At 38.7% G+C, this 18781-nt stretch overlaps 1 protein-coding gene across 6 annotated transcripts in view; it reads right to left on the reverse strand.

Annotated features, from left to right (window-relative positions):
• Positions 1–18781, reverse strand: part of PATJ (PATJ crumbs cell polarity complex component) — a 159336-nt gene that overhangs the window by 47421 nt on the left and 93134 nt on the right. For all 6 annotated transcript variants that reach the window (XM_062581767.1, XM_062581762.1, XM_062581764.1 and 3 more), the window contains 2 exons: positions 17594–17790; positions 8482–8573 (listed from right to left, as the gene is read on the reverse strand). In XM_062581767.1, coding sequence (XP_062437751.1) covers positions 8482–8573; positions 17594–17790 — 289 coding nt within the window. The remainder of the gene's footprint in view (positions 1–8481; positions 8574–17593; positions 17791–18781) is intronic.

Genomic DNA, 18781 nt, shown 5'->3' on the forward strand with positions numbered 1-18781 from the left:
TTTTCCTCTGAGAAATACTAATATTGAATACTTTGGAAATCTAATTTAGTGTGGATTGTCAGAGGATGCATTTGGAGTTTACGTCCCCTATTCATCAATAGGGCAAAGAAAGCATCCCAGGAGGAACAATTCAGGACACCTGTGCTAAACAGAGAAGTAGATTCAGGTGATGCTTATCATTATGTCCAAAATATGTTTGAATAAGTGGACAATTAAAAGAATAAAATATAGGAAATTAAAACACATTTTTTAGAATTATATATGTATTTCTTTTTCTTCTACTACTACATATTTTGAAGTCTCTTCAGAAAGGAAGTCCTTCAAGTCTAACATTTAGGAATGTAATATTAAAACTTGCTCTTACATCACTCAGTCTTCTTTATAGTCACAGCTACCCCATCATGCAACCTTTACTGAGCTCTGCATCAAAGCAGGGTTTTTGACTCCACTGCTCCTGCTGGAAAGCACTGCAAGTCCTCTGTGTGCTAATACTTAGGTAGCCTCCTCTAATGTTGTCTATATTCATTAATAACTTCTTTATACTTGCCTAATGTACACATTGCTGAAATACATATTAGTAATATACCTACTACCTGTTTTTACCTAAATAGCTTTCTTTTTCTTTTTTGTTTATATTTCTTGTGGTCTTCTCTGAAAGATTCAATATTAAAACTTGGAAGAATTTTTAGAAAATGTAAGAAGAAAAAAGAGATGAACATTAATTCCCCCCATGTATAAACCAAGTATTTTTTAAAAGATGTATATTATGTATGGCCTCTTTTTCCTTCCTCTTTAACATGCATTCCCAATTAAACATCTAATTACTTTGTAACTTTTTCTTATAAATACCATTCTGCCTTGCTAATGTTTTTATTCTAATGTCATTTACAGTTATTTGGCTTGTGAAATTAGCTCTGCATTTTTTTGGCCCTTATAAAAATCAAACTAAGTAAAATATGATTTATGTAACATTGCTGCAACATATGAGATATGAAAAAGACTCCAAATTTTGCATCAAAAACTGTATTAACGCACCTCTCTTTCTTGGGTGAGCAGAACACAGAAGGCAGGAACATGATGCAAACCCTGTTTTGCTAAAAATTAAGTAATGCCACCCAGCCTCTACTCACGGAAAGAAGAGGGAGGAGGAAGCGATAATGTTGCCACTTTGTAAAAGCAGAGCTTGAGATGAAAGGATTTGACTTCTTACGCAATGGGTCTGCTGGGTTTGATTTCTGGTCCCACCTACATTTCAGATTACCTTACCAAAAGCACTTTCCCCCCCCGCCTCCTTCTTTAATTTTTAGAATAAAATATTAGCTCAGTACGTGCTTAAAATTGCTTAATGGAAATGTCTGGAAGAACAAAGTCTGATTCTAACCCTGAAGAGTTAAACACATGAAGCTAGTATGTCCTGATCACTGAAAGACAACGTTATAAATCAATAGCTCTCAGCAGAGCAGAGGATGGGAAATTAAATCACAGGCATTTGAAGTGATAAATCCTGCATGCAAAGGTTGGGGAATTCATTTACTTATCTTCAACCAAACAGCCATACAGTTCAAACAAACCGACCATTGTTGTGCTCGCTCTCAGCCTCTCCTCCAGGTCCTGCTCAAAGCCTTGCAACAACCAGAAACGACGCTAAGATCAGAGCTACTGTGGCCAGTGATACAGAAACACGCTTGCAGGAGGCCAGGAAGAAATCTAAGAAGCGCAGAGAATCAAACACATGCATTTCATACGCACTTCACAATTCAAGTGCATCTCATTTTACCCTGTAGAGCATATTAAGCAAGGACACTTTTCTTCCTCTTTTATCTGCCTGAGATACCAATCTCATGTTGCTCTCCAGCCTGTAAGAGTAAATCAGCAAATCTAAGGTGTCCAAGAGACCTAGCAATTTTTGCCCAACTACAGAGATTTTTCTGACAAGGCTTTACACCTACAAACCTCAGAAAAATGGACAACACTTCTGCAGCTTACCGTGCAGGCTGCATAACTTGCAGGTAGGAGCAAACTTGAAAATAACAAGTCATATATAAACCTTTGTAAGAAATATCTTTCTAAAAATTGCTACTCCTGGACTTCCCTATCTGCATTACAAAGTGCAATGCACCTAATTATATAAACTAGGTTCTACTGTGTATATACACACAGAATGGTTTTCCCCATCATTGGGCTAACATTTTTATGCAGTTTTAAATGGAGGAGCATTTTTATTCTGTAGAATAAAAACTTTTTCCCCAGGAAAAAGCCCCTTCCAAAATAAAACCCTCAAACCCCCCAAAACACAAGGTTACAAAATGCCACAACTTGTAATCTCCCCCTGCTTGGACTCATACATATTTAAATACTTCAATGCTGCTTCAAAGGAGCCTGCTTCAAAGCAGTATCAAAGTGGGAACATATTTTAAAGTGACAGATCTAATAATAAATTGCTCTTTTTGCTCTCCACTTCTGCAAGTGTTGTTGATTAAAACATGAATTTATTTACAACAAAAAGAACCAGCTTAGAAGCCTGAACACATTCAAATTACAGTGACAATGAACATTCAATATGTTTGCCAATAGTTGCTACGTTATAACCTCAGAGCAAGCTGTTCTCAGATGCCAGTGCTCAATACTGCTCGCAGTTACGTGCCTGAACCCTTTGGAGCCAGGACACAGCTGCAGGCTTGCAAGGTGGAAGCAGTGCACAACGCAAGTCGTGCAGCAGGTCAGCTTCGCTCTGCCCCACTGCTGCTCTGCAAACACAGTAAGCACGCACCGCTCTTGGTTCAGCTCTTCTACCAGTTCACAACACAAACTGGGACAGTAGTCCGCCACCTTGCCGAGCTCACGTACAGAAGAGCTGCTTGTATCTCATCAACTACATTCAGCCCAACAGGGAATTACTCACTTGGAGGCAGTAGGTCCTCCCACAAATACTTGCATTGCTTGCAACCTCTCAGGATGATCTTCTAAGGGAAAATGGGAGTGAGATCTGGTTGGAGATCAGAGTGCCTACTGGTTGTACCAATATGAGTAAACGGAGCTCAGTCCTAAAGAAACAAGAAGCTTTCCTCATCGCAAAGGGTAACAGAAAGTAAGATCAAAGCAATAAATATATACGTGGCAGAGACCCTTTAAAGTTTAGAAAAACTCATGTACTCTCAGATTTATTTGCTTAAATTGCTGTATGTATTCACTATATTTGTCTTCCTTTCTACTCTTAAACAGAACCTCGGGACATCCCCCTCCCTTTACCACTGACTGGAGAGAAAAAACTCGTGCAAGTTTTGCTCCAGTCAGTAACTGCACCTCCAGTGACAGCAGAGACATGCAGCAGTATTGGTATCACTGACTGATAGTCAGCTTGCACAAACACATGCCACAGGGAGCCTACACAAATATAAATATTGCGGGATTTCTCATTCCACATGGTCTGAAAGTGAGCCTGAAGGAAAGGTAACATTGTCTGCTGTGAGGCTTCAGCTGACTTTGCCCTGCACCTACTGCGCTGCGCTTCTCCAAAAGCTGTCCGGGGCACGTTGGAGAAATCTCGCACACCGCTGTCACGTGAAACGTTCTGCTCTGAAGCATTTCAGAAAGGTATCTTTCCAAAGATGCGAAACAGAAGTCACAGCCTCAGCCAAATCCAGTTTTTTTATTTGCTTATCAACCTCTTAACATTTGTAATTCTTTCATTCAGGTTCCCTGTCTTCCTTCAGGGACTTTTTCTGTTTTCCACTTTAATTACCCATAAGCGTCTGGGGTTTGTGTTGGTTATAGCTGCCACTATCATGTAACACTAAGCAAATAAAATAATTACTGAGCATACAGAACTTCACCAAACACTGAGCATCTTGATAAGATAGCATCCAAACTTCCTCTATAGTCAGTACTAAACCAAGACGACTCCAAAGGGCAGTTTACCCCAGCACCTAAATGACCTAATTTCGGGTTGGATAAACTGCATCACCCTATGGAGGTTCCTGCCTACTATTCACTGATCACAGAAAAAGACTAGATGACTGCGAGATGGTCAAGGTAAGGGAGATGGACCTCCAGTCAAACTCTTTGCAACTACATAATTCATCGACATGAAACAGATCATTCTGCAGTGGCTTTGTAGGGGTCTGTGGCTGCTGTTTGGGAATACAAAATATGTCAAGAATCAGGAGCAAAATCTAATACCTCGTATGCAGTTGCATGGTATTTTAGTTAGAACAGATCTCAAGAGCAAGGAACTCAACAGTGTTTGCTCAGTAATCTTGTGACTTCCAAGGATTTTGGCTGCAGTACCAGGCTGCAGATTATTGACATACCCACATTATCCACTTCCTGTGTTTTCAGCAAGAAAAAGAAAAAAAAAAAAAGACAGGTCAAGGTTTCCTGTAAAAATCGTTTTTCCTATAAAAGTTTATTTGGAGAAGAAGAGCTGCAGGAAAGCTGAATGCTGGAAAGGCACACAGAATTTTTGCTTTGGAAGGGTCAAGACAAGACCTTTGTATTGTGCATCACCTGGACAAATCTTTTCTGCTAACAGCAGGAACAGTCTTGCTCTTCACTTCCCCTCCACTCACTGTTAACTATGTAAGAACTCAATTAATACATGGACTTTAAATATGTAATTAATGTTCACTTAACCTGCACTTTAGGTCATGAAAGGTTTGAGAGAGATCAATTACTTTACGTCCTTGACTGTGGACTCATTCATACATACGTACTCTGGTAAGGAAATACCTCTGCAGAAAACAGGAAAAGAATTTCCAGCTTGTATGCAACGTGGCTGGCAAGAGCTTATTTTAAAAAAGACTGCCCACATGAAAGATTCCAGTCAAAACAACTGAAAAACAGAGCTTATACTTTTAAAACACAACTAATTATGTAATGTAGAATGAATTTAAAGCAAAACTTATTTCCAAACCACGAAAATGTCTTGATTCCTGATATACAACAACATGACTTACAGAGGCTCTAAAAGTAGAGCAAAGATGCAGTGAAAAAGTCATAGCAATGGTAAGTGTTGAACAGCACCATGAGCTTTCTCCTTTCACTGTGAACTGGCCCAATCTTCTAGCCACCGTCCTCACTTTACCCATCCTCGGACAAAACGCAACGATCCCTTCTCTGCATGTCATCATAAATAACAAATGATTAGTCTTTACAATTACACCCAGCAATGGATGGAGGGCTGAAGTGTCTGAGAATTGTGGACACTTCACTCAGAATCTACAATTCCATCATCACAAAGCAATGATAATGCAACTTAATGACTGCAGTGTGGGAAAACAACTGGACAGTTAACAGATGGTGCTTAAATGGGCAAAATCCTGCAATATTTTACTCTTCAAACATTTCAAGACAGTATAAGACATCATTTTCTATTAAGAGAAAAATGGTATATTAAAGAATGGATCACAGGACTGAACTCAGTTTGGAATAGTTTGAAATCAATCATGTTCACTTTGATGCAAGCACTCAAACTCTATTTGCTCTGCTTATTATACCAACACTGAAGCACCAGAACAGATAAAAAGCAGTTAATTGAGCATGGACAAAACATCAAATTTGCTGAATCATAAAATTCTTACTCTAAAAGAATATTTTGATATAAACTAGATTTCCTACTACAGATGTGAAATCTAATTACATTGTTTTACTATGCATCTTGAAAGGATGAACTTACAATGCATGCACAAGTAGTATACTGGACAGGAAAACCATTCTATTTTGGGAACTAGAGCAGAGACTCCTGCAAGAAATGCACAAGACGCACTGAATCTGCGGGTTGGGGGGAGTGATGACACTATAACTGCAAACCTTTTATAAGCTATTACAAGCTTATGTAACTAACGAGACCACTGGGAAACAGGCCTGCATTCAGACCTATATTTTGGAACTTGGCCAAAATCAACTGTTTTAAATAACCATTGTCAATTTAATGGTAGAAGAGATGCTCATAAACCAGAGGGAGAAGCCTTCAAGTATAAAGGGACATCTATGGCTCTCACAGCACTTACTGCACTACATCTCACCAGCAAAAATTTCAGGAAAGGGTGGGAATGCAATTGTTACACTACTCAGATATAAAAAAAAGTGTGAAGAGATTTTTATAGAGCAGATTTTGAGTTAGGATCTTAGGAAAAATCAGAAGGTTGATGACACCTTTTATTTTTTCTTTTTTCTTTCTTTCTTTTTTTTTTTTTTGACTAGGAAAAAAAAAGTTCATGCCCAACCAACACTATATTATGTAATGACAGAAATTATAGAACTAGTTCTCACAGAAAGGCTTGGATTTCTGGGCTTTTTTTCTGTAACTGCTTAGAAGAGTTTATAGAAATATCCCCCTGCCCTGAATATGGACCAAAACAGCAGAAATAGCAAAATCTTGATGCTGTTTCCTGCTTCACAGCAAAGAAGAGGCATGCTTGTCATTGAGCCCCAGGATACCAGAGAGAGTACTTTGCAGTAATAAAATAGTCCAAGAGGTGCACCAGTTTTGTTTTTATGTTCTGCCTGAATCAGCTCATTCAGGTATGCAGGATTTTTTGGATTGTAGAACAATTTGTTTCCGGAAAACTATAGCCGACTCAGGTCTTCCACTACTGCAACCATAATCCGAACATTTTCACGCACATGAAGACAAATTCTAATTCCCTCCCAACGCCAGCAGTCTACAGGATTTTGCCATACAGAGCTGAGGCCACTCTTAACTGGGGGACTCCTGCACGGGTAAAAACTCCCTTCTCTCAGGTCAACTTTTCAGGAGAAATTCAAGCTTTTAGGTCAACAGGTCAACTTTCTTGGAGATGAAGGCAGCAGCCTACAGTTGCAATAAAATGATTTATTACATTTTCCCCTTTGGAATGAGGTTTTCTTCTTAACAATATAAAAGGAAGCTACACTGGTAACAGTGTTCTGGAGGAGGAGAACATTATTTCTGCTGCAACTAGCCCCTCTTCGTTTTCAAAACAGAGCAAATGTAACGGTATCCTGCTCTTTCCACACCATTAGAGCTGAGAGGAAGCTATCTGAAACCAGCCAAGCAGCAAACCTACCAGGAGAGCTCACAGTCTGTTGCACTCAGCACTTTGTTCTCAGCTGGAAAAGCTATTGCACATGCACGTAAGAAAGACTGATGGAGATACAAGATGCCTGTTACACTTCATATTCAGTTGGGCTGGCACCGTAATGCATTAAGCAGTGGCATTTCAATACCTCCATTTTATAATAAACTGTTTTAAAATAAATTGCTGAATAGATCAAGCACAGAAGTTCTCCTACCGAACTATACCACTGACAAGACTTCTGAGACTGGCATAGTCTCTCAGTTTATGTTTACAGTCAATCACATCCAATGATTTTGAGGTCCAAGTTTTAGGAATTCAAAGCACCAACAGAGAATGGCCTCATGGAATACATTTTGTAAGAGAAAGGAAAATTATTTTCCTTTCTCTTTAAAATTCACCTGCAAGACCCACAGCCTAAACTGGTATTGGTGAAATTTTGAAACACCTCTTCTACCATGAGCTGCTATGAGGACTGTTATGACAGCTTCTTGACTTCTGAAGTACTTCAGGGAAATTCTGAATAAAAACTTATGTGGCCTTTACTACTTAAACATGATACAAAACACTCTGGGGATTTCCACATCCTAAGGGAACTGCATGCTAGGGAGCACCCTTCATCACTGCTCTGCTGCACAGCAGGGTAGGTCCATGAGGAGCTGCTCTGCAACACTAAATCTAAGCTCAGGCTTCAGTTTCATACATTCAGATTTTGCCTCTGGAGCTTCCATACCAGACACATTTTCCACATGCAATTAAGTAATGGTGAGTGAGTTGTTATACATGACATTTAATTTTCAATAGCTAGGGAAAGTAACACAGGAGCTGCAGGCAAGATCATTAATCTCCTCTGGATCCTGTGCACTGCCAAGTATAGCAACTCATTCTTCATTGTGCTAATGCTGCTCTTCCATCATTTCTGTGTATGCTGTACCAGACAGAGCTATGCCAATAAATGTACACATTTACATGCATTCACCCCCCAATTATTACATTGCTTAGAGGCTGTGTATGAGCAAAGAATACCAAACTATATAAAATATGATGGATATGTTGGTGAGAAGACCACCTTACACACTGGCATCCTTTTAACTCCCTCTGCATGCCAGGTTGCAGCAAGGTGCCCACTCCTCCTCTGTGCTGGGACCTACCCTAAGCATCTCAGCTTAGGGGAAAGAAGCTCTCACCAGGTGCTCTCAAGTCCAAGAGGGACAGCTCAATTTTTTAGCAGACACTCTAAAACAGGCATTCAATTACCTTAGATTTTATTTTTAACATTATTAAGGAGAATTCTTCAACAGTTCTGAGACTATTAGTCAGGAAAAGGTTTGCTTCACTTCAAAGAGAACTGAGAAAGTTTAGCACTGCAAAACCAGGTCATGAACATAAGCTAAAATACAAACAAATTTGATGAGAATTGTCTTACCGTATGAAAACCAACTTGACCTTTGATGGGGCAGTCTTAATTATCGCAGAAGCATTCTGGTGACTTCTTCCATACAATATCTGATTGTTTATCTGTTAAAACAAAATGACAATTTTCATGAAAATGGATTTAAAAATAGGTATGTATTTTTTTGAATTTACACCACATAATGCAAGACTTTCAAATTTACTGTGGGCTAGCAAGGTAAGACTCAAAGAAAATGCAAGGCACAAAATTTAATTCACATTCCTTTTGAGAGCTATACATAGCTCTCAAAATAAGAGTGTTTTTTGAGCACAGTTGTGCTCTAGAGACATCACCCATGATAAATGCATAGGAGGAAAAAGGCAACACAGCCCTCCACAGTACCCTGCTCCATCCTGGACTCCAAGGCTTTTTCCCCTTCCATCAGTCAATACCAGGAGGAGGACAGGGAGCAGCCTGGAATTCAGAATCAACACTTTAACACTAAATTAGCTTTCTTATCATCCCTTTCAAAAGATGAATGATCTGATTTTAAGAACATGCTTCTCCTCATCCTGATTCCAAAACAGACCATAAAATCACAGAATTAGAACTGATGTTAAGATACTATATTTTCAACATCATAGGCACTAATTTAATCAAAGAATAAATACTGTATTAATAATAAAGCATTCCAAGTTTTATTTTCAACCAATACAAAATAGGAACACAGGGATAATTCAGTCTTGCTAATAACACACACGAGAGCAGTCTTTTAGTGTTCTTCATAAATCCATTACCAGAAATAAAATGAAAGTTAAATTTTGTTTCTAGATTATGTAAGGATAACTTGATCTGCAAAGAGTCATATAAACAGGACAGTAACAAAGATTGAGACAGACTCTCCTATATCTTACTTATAGGCAACTAGCAGTATAGGAATAGTTGCAATAAAGATTGTGCTGATTCCTCATTTCCACTAATAGAAACCAAACTGATAGCAGTGTGAGACAAGAAGAACAATTAAAGGATATGCCACATTACTTTTGTTGTTAAGGACCAAATATCTGCAGCAGCAATATCTACAACAGCAACAAATACAAAGTACTACTTTGGACAACTTCTCTGCATGCAAACAAATGCTGTAGTTGTCTTAGGGCAATTGCATAGTTCTAAAAGTAGGTGCTTCTGGACTTTGCTTTCTTTAGGAATCTGAAGTCTTTTCCCAGTTTGAGAAAAATGAGATGCTACTATTTCTCAGTGTCATGCTTAGCCAGTGAGTTTAACACAGACAACTGCTGTTTAAATATCTAAGATAACTATAGTAGTTGTTTTCAAGACATATAATCAGTGTCAGACCACAAAACAAACTTGCAGCAGAAAACAGTAACATTTAAAACATCTCATTCATTTCACGAGCAAGCCTAGCATTCAGCAGTGCACCCAGGGGGAGTGCAGAGGTAATGTTGTGTTTAGTGCTCTGCACCTTGGTACCAGGAATGAACAGGGAAATCAGGGGAAGGAAAGAGATAAACCACCAAACTGACTGAAAGCACAAAAACTAAGTTATGAAGAAAGATGAGAAGAGAGGTACATTGATATCTTTGCTGAGCGACAGTAAGGGGGTTGTGGTAAGACAGCAAATGCCCACTGGTACTTTGGAGCTAGACAGGACTTTCTTATGATGGCAGTTGGAAGAGGACTGATGCAGAGAACAGTATATTGGTTGAGGCACTACAGGGGATGGCAGGGACTTGGGTTCAATACCCAGCTCCACCACGGGCTGCCTGCAAATGTCCTTTCTTCTGCTCCAGCTCCCCTTCTTCAATGCCTCCTGCCTCAGATGTACCCTAAAAGGATGCCTACCCTTCAGGTCAGGCACTGCTCAAAGTGCAACTGCGAAGATTGTCTGCATGTACAATGTAAACATGAATACCAAACAAATTTCCTGGCTAGGAAAAGTTGAACTGGGTATCATGGAAAAAACAACAACAACAACAACAACAACAAAAAACCCTATGTGAAGAAGATAGAAGAAAACCCTTGAGCAGCCTTTTAGTTGTACTCTGATAATTTCTAGACTGAAAGCTAAGCTGAACCAAACACTCAAAAAGATCGTCAAGGAAAGCATCCTTCACTGAGAGTAGGAAACAGGACTACCAGATCTATCTATCTTCAATTTCTGTAATTCAGACCGAAATAAGCACCAATCTAAATATGTTCTGTGGAAGAACAGTTATTTACCCAACCCTCTAAACACCTGAGCTGGCTACCAAAACCAAAGCTAGGCATTTCTTTACAAGAGCAGACATGAACAGTTATTCTGTTTCAGGTAAAAATGAAAAGTAAATATGAACATGTGAATTCATTCAGGGCTATATTTAATGGTTTGTTTGTTTGTTTGTTTTTGTCCCTAAAAGAACGCAAAACTTTTAAATTTAAGAAAAAGTATTTGGAGTTAAAATGTTAGTTCAGGTTCACGGTTCATCTAATCCAATGTCTTGCCTTTTAAGAATCAGATGCTTCCAAGTATGCAGAATAATCTGCTATTTAATACTGTCAAGATTCTTACTCCTACCCTCCTAAGTAGATTAATGCACTTCTCTGGAGTTTGAGTGTTTGCACATCCTTTCAAAGTGAGCAGCTAGCACCATTTTAATACTTCAAGCTTTTCTCCCGTTCTTTGTTTACAATACAATATTTACGCTCATGTTTGTATACCAGTACTGGTGTGTAAAACAATAAGGATAATGAAGCAGAGGAACAATTTACTAATGATTATATAGCAACTTTTTATTCAGAATTCACAGAAATATTTATATGCGATTTGGGGTTTGTTTTCCTAGATTTTTTTTTTTTTTTTTAATCATTCAGACAGGAAACAAATGACCAAAAGTGTTACTGTCTTGTGTCATCTGGTCAGTGCATTTGGTCATAACGGTGACTCTGTGATGCCCTCATCTTATTTTCAATGGGTCAAAGCAACATGCCAGTTCATCAGTTAAATAAACTCTCCCTAAGAATCAGTTATTCTTAATAATAAGAAAGCTTGAAATGCAACAATTTACCTTCCAATCTGTATCCTGTGCAAAGACAGAACCGAGAAAGGTCTACAGGAGTCTGAGATGACCTGAAATGATCAGCCCCGAACAGCACCACGCTGAACGTTGGAAGCCTTCGACAAGGTGCTCTTTGCAATTTGCACAGCTGGCAAGGTATTGAGAGAGGCAACATCCTAGACCACACTCTGCTAATCAAAGGCAAGCCTAAAAATACTGCACCTAAAATGAATACTAAGTTGCACTGCAGGTCCAAAGTATATTCCTAATATTCAGTGAGTTTGTTGATGCAATTTCTCTCGGTTTAAAAATAAATTATTCCCTGGGAATACTGTATGTTTTACAAATTGTTTGGAGTTGGTTAAATTACCATCAACTTTTCCAAACAGCAGACTTTTCAAATTAGAATTTATAGTCTTTACACTGCCTAAATTAATCCTATTCAGTAGATGTATCAAACAGCCCAAATTTAATTAGCTGTGAGCTGGATCTGTAAGTTCTAATTATTTAATTATACAAAAATGAACGGGTAATCAAAGTAATATATCTCCACATGGTTTTGGACTGTCTCACATAAGTTACTACAGACAGTATTAATTTTTCTTTTTTTAAAACAGGTCACTTTCCGTTGCAAAGTAAATTGATGCACTGGCTTCACATGAGTGATGAGCGAAGCACAAAAGCTTACTTAAAAAAAGAAAAAAAAAGAAAAAAAAAAAGAAAGAAAAAGAAAAAAAAATCTAGGATTTCATAAGCAACACCATTTAAATTTCTGAATTTAAATAAAGGATAATGTCAGATTAACCAAATGAGTATTCTGGGAGTCAAATCTACAAATATGTGCTTTATTTTTCCAACTAAAGATTAGTCAATTTTTTTCCCCCCTTTTCTAAAAGGGAAGAAATAAATCAATATAAATTAGCTTCAACTCAGTGGATTATTTAAATGTATTTTTACATAACTTTTTGGAAAGATAACAGAGTACAGGAAAAGGAAAAAACCTGCCACAGATATGAGGCCAGGTTGGCACACATAAGTTTTAGTACTAGATCCTTAATATAACTCTACAGTGTTTTACAGCTCATTTTATCACATATCCCAAATTTACAGTTGTCTGCACCTACAAAATTTTCGTTTTACAGTTTCATACACTGAAGTAGCAGGAAAGCACAAATGCACTGAAATATGAACTTTTAAATTCAGAGGAAAAAACCTGAAAGGATTGTTTGCTTCTCAAATTTTAATTTGCAGAAGAGAAACATTAGATATGGCTATTAAAAAGAGGAGTTTCGTTTTTACTATGTAGCAGTAATAGAAAACCATGAAATTAAGAGCATCTGATTTTTATAAAATCAAGTCAAATGATACCCTAAAACTAGTAAAAGACCTGACACAACAGATTAGCTTTCTGTAATTATTATTTCTTTGTAACAATGCATCTAACCACAGGAATTGTAACATTCTGAGACTTAACCAGATCCTATGAAACACTTGGAAAAGTTTCAAAATTTTTCATGAGTCAAATTATATAAACTGAAATTCCTTAAAATATACAAAACACCTCCAGCTAATAAATGTGAGGAAAACTGTGGAAAGAAAAACTAATTAATTAGAATGTGAATTCTCCTTTCATCACCCCATTTCTTGCCCAGCACACGTTCAAACACGCGCATCTGAAGTGACCAACAGACCATAAATTCCATAAAGACCGAAAATCCCTTGCCCTGCACTGCAATTTGGCTTTGCCCCATTGACTAGGCAGGAACTAATCCCTGTTGTTTCCTACACAGAGGACAGAAAGAAAAAGAAGGGCAAGACAGCAAACTGCACATTGTCCATGCCCTCATGAACAAAAGGTTTTCAGATCATAGCTTTATCTAATTTCCAATTTAAAAATCACCACGTAACACTAACCTTGATCAATAACCTCTAAAAGTATATGAAAAAAGTATCTGTATGCTTATACAAAGAGACCAGAAGGGCACTGTCCCTCTGCTGCTACCTTCAGGAAACGAATCTCAAAACAAGAACAGAAGCTATGACTATATGCTTTAAAAGAGAACTGTAAAGAAAAAAAACACCACTGGAGGCAATCATCCAAGATGACTTCGTTTCTCAGGTGAAAACTCTCTCTTTCTAGGGGAAAGTTATTATCCCTCTTGAGGGATGGTGCTACTTGCCTAATCCTAAGTAACTATCTTGAAATACAAAATTAAAGAAAAAAAATCTGACAACAAATAAACTGGGAATGAAAAATCAACCTCCCCACACCCTAAAACAAAAGTGATGCCATAATATTGGCAGGGCAGTTAATTTACTTAAAAAAAAAAAAAAAAGTAGGCAAATAACTCATATGTTGTATTATTAGAGTTTCACTTACATTTATTCAAGAATCTTAAAATAAAATTGCAATAAAAAATACATTCAGCACAAAAGCCTCCTGAGGGGGCTCTGAGGTTATGACAAGAACAGCACAAAAATTAATTGCCTCTGGTGCAGCAGTACAGAGTGAACAAGCAGATCTGTATGCTGATTCTCGGCGGCGAAGACTGGCTTTCAAGCCTGCAGAAGTGCTGTGGCTCCCCCGGGCGAAACCGCCACGCGGCAGAAGAGCAGTTCCCTGCCGCCTCCCGGCCCGCTCGCAGCAAGGCAAACGGACGAGAAAAGGGCAGAAAATCCTACGGCCAGTAGTTTACTCTCGCAGAACAGGGCTCTGTACAGCTTACTTTAGTAAAATTAACACAGCGCAGAGAGATGATAACATTTGGGTTTGTTATTCGGTGTGAATAAAACCTACCAGAGGGTCAGACCCACGGCGAGCTCCCGAGCAGCGAGGGTCACAGCACGAGTCCACCCCACGGGAGCGCTCCGCGGGCCAGGCTGCCTGCGGCCCGTGGCAGGACCCCATCCAAACTAGTAAGACTGGAAGCAGTGCAGACACCTGCACTAACACAGCAAGGGTGCGAAGCAGCAGCACCACATACGGTTCTTCTCCACTTCAAACAACAACAGGAAAGCAGAACTGTGTATAATGTTAAAAATACATTCTTGTACATAGCGACCAAATATTGCCCCAAGTACTTTTCTCCATGAAGAATATGAAAATAGGACTACAGGATCTTCTCCCTCAAACAGCTTTTCCTTCAGCAGCATACTCATCCAAATTATATCGCAGAAGCCTTAACAAAAATTGCATGTAAGCATTATTTTTTAACGTAACCTGGATCTTACTGAGTGTATAGGTCAGATCTACTTTAAAAACAAGCCAGCATTTTGCCCAATGTTGATTGTAAAAGCTAAAAGTGAGATGATATCTCATTAATGTAGTGAAAAAAGACTTTGTGAATGAGGAACTGAGGCTGTCTGTCAGCATCCTGCATCCTTCAATTGAATCCAATAAAATGCCAGCTTGAAAGAAAACGAAGAACTAAAATATATGTAAAGGCACCCATTAAACTTCCCCTATCAACAGCCAAGGGAAATAATCTGTAAGTGCAGTAGTGCCCACTGTCTTAATGGAGCAACACTAACGAACAGCAGGATTCACAGGGGCAACTCCAGACAGTCGGCAGAAATGCCAGAGGCTTCCTAAGATGAGAATCTCTTCTCTTACTGCAACTGTCAATTATCAAAATTCATGTGTAATCAAAGATGCAGATGCAAATATACTTAAAACATCCAATTATATGATGGATGAGTTGGTCTGTCTGCTTGCTGATGAGCACACAAAAATACTGTGGAAATGGGTTCAAATGCTTATGAATTTTGAACAGCTGTGTTTTTCCTACAGAGTAACTAAGTGACCACTGGGCAATGACCAGCAGCACTAGCATATCTAGGTGTACTGAAGCACTACCCAAAGGAAGGGAAGTTAAGTTGCTCCATCAGTAAATGTCCATCCCGCGCACTGACTGAAGCAAGAATACCACAGCCTTAAGACTAACAGTCTCCAATTTTATGGTTTTAACTGGAGAAAACCAAAAAAAACCTGAATTCTCTCATTTCCTAACTTCTGAGTGCTTGAGTTTGTGGACAGTGTTATTTTAATGTGCTTTATAGTACAACACATGGCAAGTATAACTAGTTAACCATCCTAAACTCTGCATCAGTGCCATAGAAGTAGCATGAAATTACATTTCTGCCGCTGGTGACCTGTATACTTCACAAGTACGAGGACTCCTAATGGTTACATTTATTGAAAAAACCTGCCAATGTCAATGCCTGTTAGTTCCATTTCAGTGGTGTTTACATGTAACATTGAAATGCTTTTAAAAGACAAAAACCTAAATCTTTGAATAACTGACCACTTGTGTGAATGAATATGAGGCTGTCTGTCCATGACTAACGTACAACCTTTGTAACCCAGGAGGATATTTTCACACTGGATACATACTCGCTGGGGACCAGGCTGAGATCCCCACATCGTTTCATGCAAGCGATGACACTTCTGCCCACGAGTGACATACCTTTACGTTGACTGCAAGGGTAAACGAGAGAGGTAGTTACTGAATTCCCTTTGACCTTCAGTTTACTTAAAGTGTGGCATTTTTGAAATGGTTAGCACCACTTTTCTTCCACTGAAGAAAACAATCGTTTTTATCTCCAGCTCAACAGGGAGTTGAGTTTGGGCAACAAAAACACTTTTGAAAATGATAGGCATAACACAGGTCCCACGTGTAAATCCCAAACCTTGAAATATTTGTAATCAAACACAGATGGCACATCTTTCAAGTACAGCACTACTTAACAGTAGATGAAACAACTATCATGAGAAATAACTTGAGAAATACAAGCGAAGCCTTCTATTTGGGAAACTGTACCAATCCAACAGGCTCGCTCAAGTTTGCCCTGGACTACCCGCCCTAAACTAGCGGAAAACAGCACCATGAGTCCTTTCAACTGGCATACATGTGAAATACGTCAGTTTTAAAATTTTTAAATTGGAATCTGGAATCAGTAAAGAAAAGAAGTTTGAAGGAGAAAATTATCTGCAAAGTTCAGTAAGGAATAGAGGCCTTCATACCATTTATCACACTTACAAACAAAATAATAAATTTCAGATGGTGCGATTATTATAGCAAAACAAGTCTTTCTTGTACCATGCGTCTTGAAAACCTGTAATTATGCAACTGTTAGACAGTGAAAAATGTTTAGGCAATTCTGAGTTCTCCCAAGGTATCCCCAGGTAGCCAAATTGCTCTTTTTCAAGTCAAGAAAATTGAGAAAATAGTTGGTGCTCTGATGCCATAGAGTTTCTGAAAGATGGAAATTTATCACCCAGGGAGAGCAGCAGGTCAGCATAAAACTGCTCTTCAGGGAAAGTTTCTCTGGAAAGACAAGACCCCCAGGGATGACAGATTTTTCAAATCCACGAAGCAGTCATGATGTCGGGAACCACAGCAGGTACTGCAGCAAAGTGTCATTCTGCAACATGCAAATATCAGATGAAGTGCAAGAAATTTGTGTTTTCCGGCTGAAGATGAAGCAACGAGATAGGAGAAAAAGTGAAGACAAAATACTTGCTGATGAGCTCTCTCGGCTTGTGGGTAAAACTGTGCCAAACACGACTAAAGAAAATAGTGGGGTAGTATTTTAAATTACAACAGATCAAAACAGGTTACAGCAAGAAATTTTATTTTATTTTCAGGATGGGGGATATTGCTGTTATCTATAAAAACACACATGGGAACATTGAGGTGGGTTCTGTTTTTTTTTTTTTTTTTTTTTTTTTTAAGGTAAGATGTGAATTGCCCTTTGAAACCACATATATACTATGAGGACAGATTTAATATTCCCTTCCTGCCTTTCAACAGTCCCTCCCTAAGCGTAGCTGGTGAACATGCTGTGAGCACAGACTTCACTGACAAGACATTAGTTTTCCACAGGCCAACGATTTTTGTTTCACAGGAAACACATTCACCTGCCAAAGGCCATGTTCTCAATTGGCATAAATCAGTGCAGTTCCTTGCTTCAGTCACCTAATTCCATTTGCAGGCTTTACTTAAGGTTCAAATGATTGCTTCACAGTGCCTCTGCCTCTTTCACTCTCTCCATACAAACTTTATCTAGCAGCTAAAGAAAACACTTACCTCTAAAAGCTCATCGCCAATATGCATCCTTCCATCTCGGCCTGCAGGTCCATCTGGATTGATGCCAACTACAAAGATGCTCATGCGAGATCGGTCCTTGTTCCCAGCAAGACTCAGTCCAAGTCCATTTTTGTCTTTCTCAAGCTCAATAATGTGCAGCTCTCCTGGTAGGTCTGCATATCTTTGTCTAATTTTTTCTTCAAAGACAAAGAAATATAAAATAAGTTACATGCAGATGTTTAAGAACACACATCAACGCACTACAAGTGGATATTTTCTCGGCACTTACTCTCTGTTAACAGAGGTCTTTCCAGCACAGAACCTAAAATGCTATTTGTTGTGCTTGACCCATGCTTTGCCTCCACTCTCCTCCCAAACAGGTAAGGCTACTGAGAGAGATGAGACTCCTCTTAGTTATGTATCTTTACATTGGGCTGTGGAAGCCCAAGTTCAGTTCCTGCTGCAAACAGTCCAGCCAGTTGTTATTGTATCATTCATATGATTCACAGAGCAAAATACAAATACTATTCACATTAAAAACTGCATCATTTGAACTATTTATGCAACAGAATAGATCTAAAACAAAACTTTTTTTTTGTTGAAAGGAGCATGAAGAGTAGAATTCCAGAGGCACCTCAGTCTTACCTTGCAAAAAACTATCAACTTCAGGAACTCATAAAGCTGGTATGCTTAATTAACTGGAATGCTTCCCTTGCAAATATATTGCAAATTCACATCTCACTATGACTCAGGAATATATGTTTGCTGTGCTCTATTTAAAATGATTTGCTACTACACAGAGCCTTACTCAAAGCAGTCGTCACTGACAACGCATACAAATGATTAGATTTTTAAACGCAGCCTCACTTGATATTAAGGGAGTTATTTGTCTCACATCCATCTTTCAACCACTTCCATGGTAGGGTGCAATGGATTTCCAAAGTTACTTGGAGCATGTTGCATGTCAGTGGAACCGAGCATGCTGACAGCTGCATCTGAATGTCTTTTCAATGCTGGCATAAAACATCTGTAACTTTTGATTACACAAGTCAATCACAGGAAAGGTAATTTTTTCAGTCTGATTGTCCTTTGCCAGTTTTATTCTGACTCAGACAGTTTTTAAAGCCAGCTTTATAACACCAGCTGCATCCAATGCTTCAACTGGGGCACACACTAAAAAAGCAGATA

The sequence above is a fragment of the Rhea pennata genome, chromosome 8 (genome assembly GCF_028389875.1).
Source record: "Rhea pennata isolate bPtePen1 chromosome 8, bPtePen1.pri, whole genome shotgun sequence".
Lineage (NCBI taxonomy): Eukaryota > Metazoa > Chordata > Aves > Rheiformes > Rheidae > Rhea > Rhea pennata.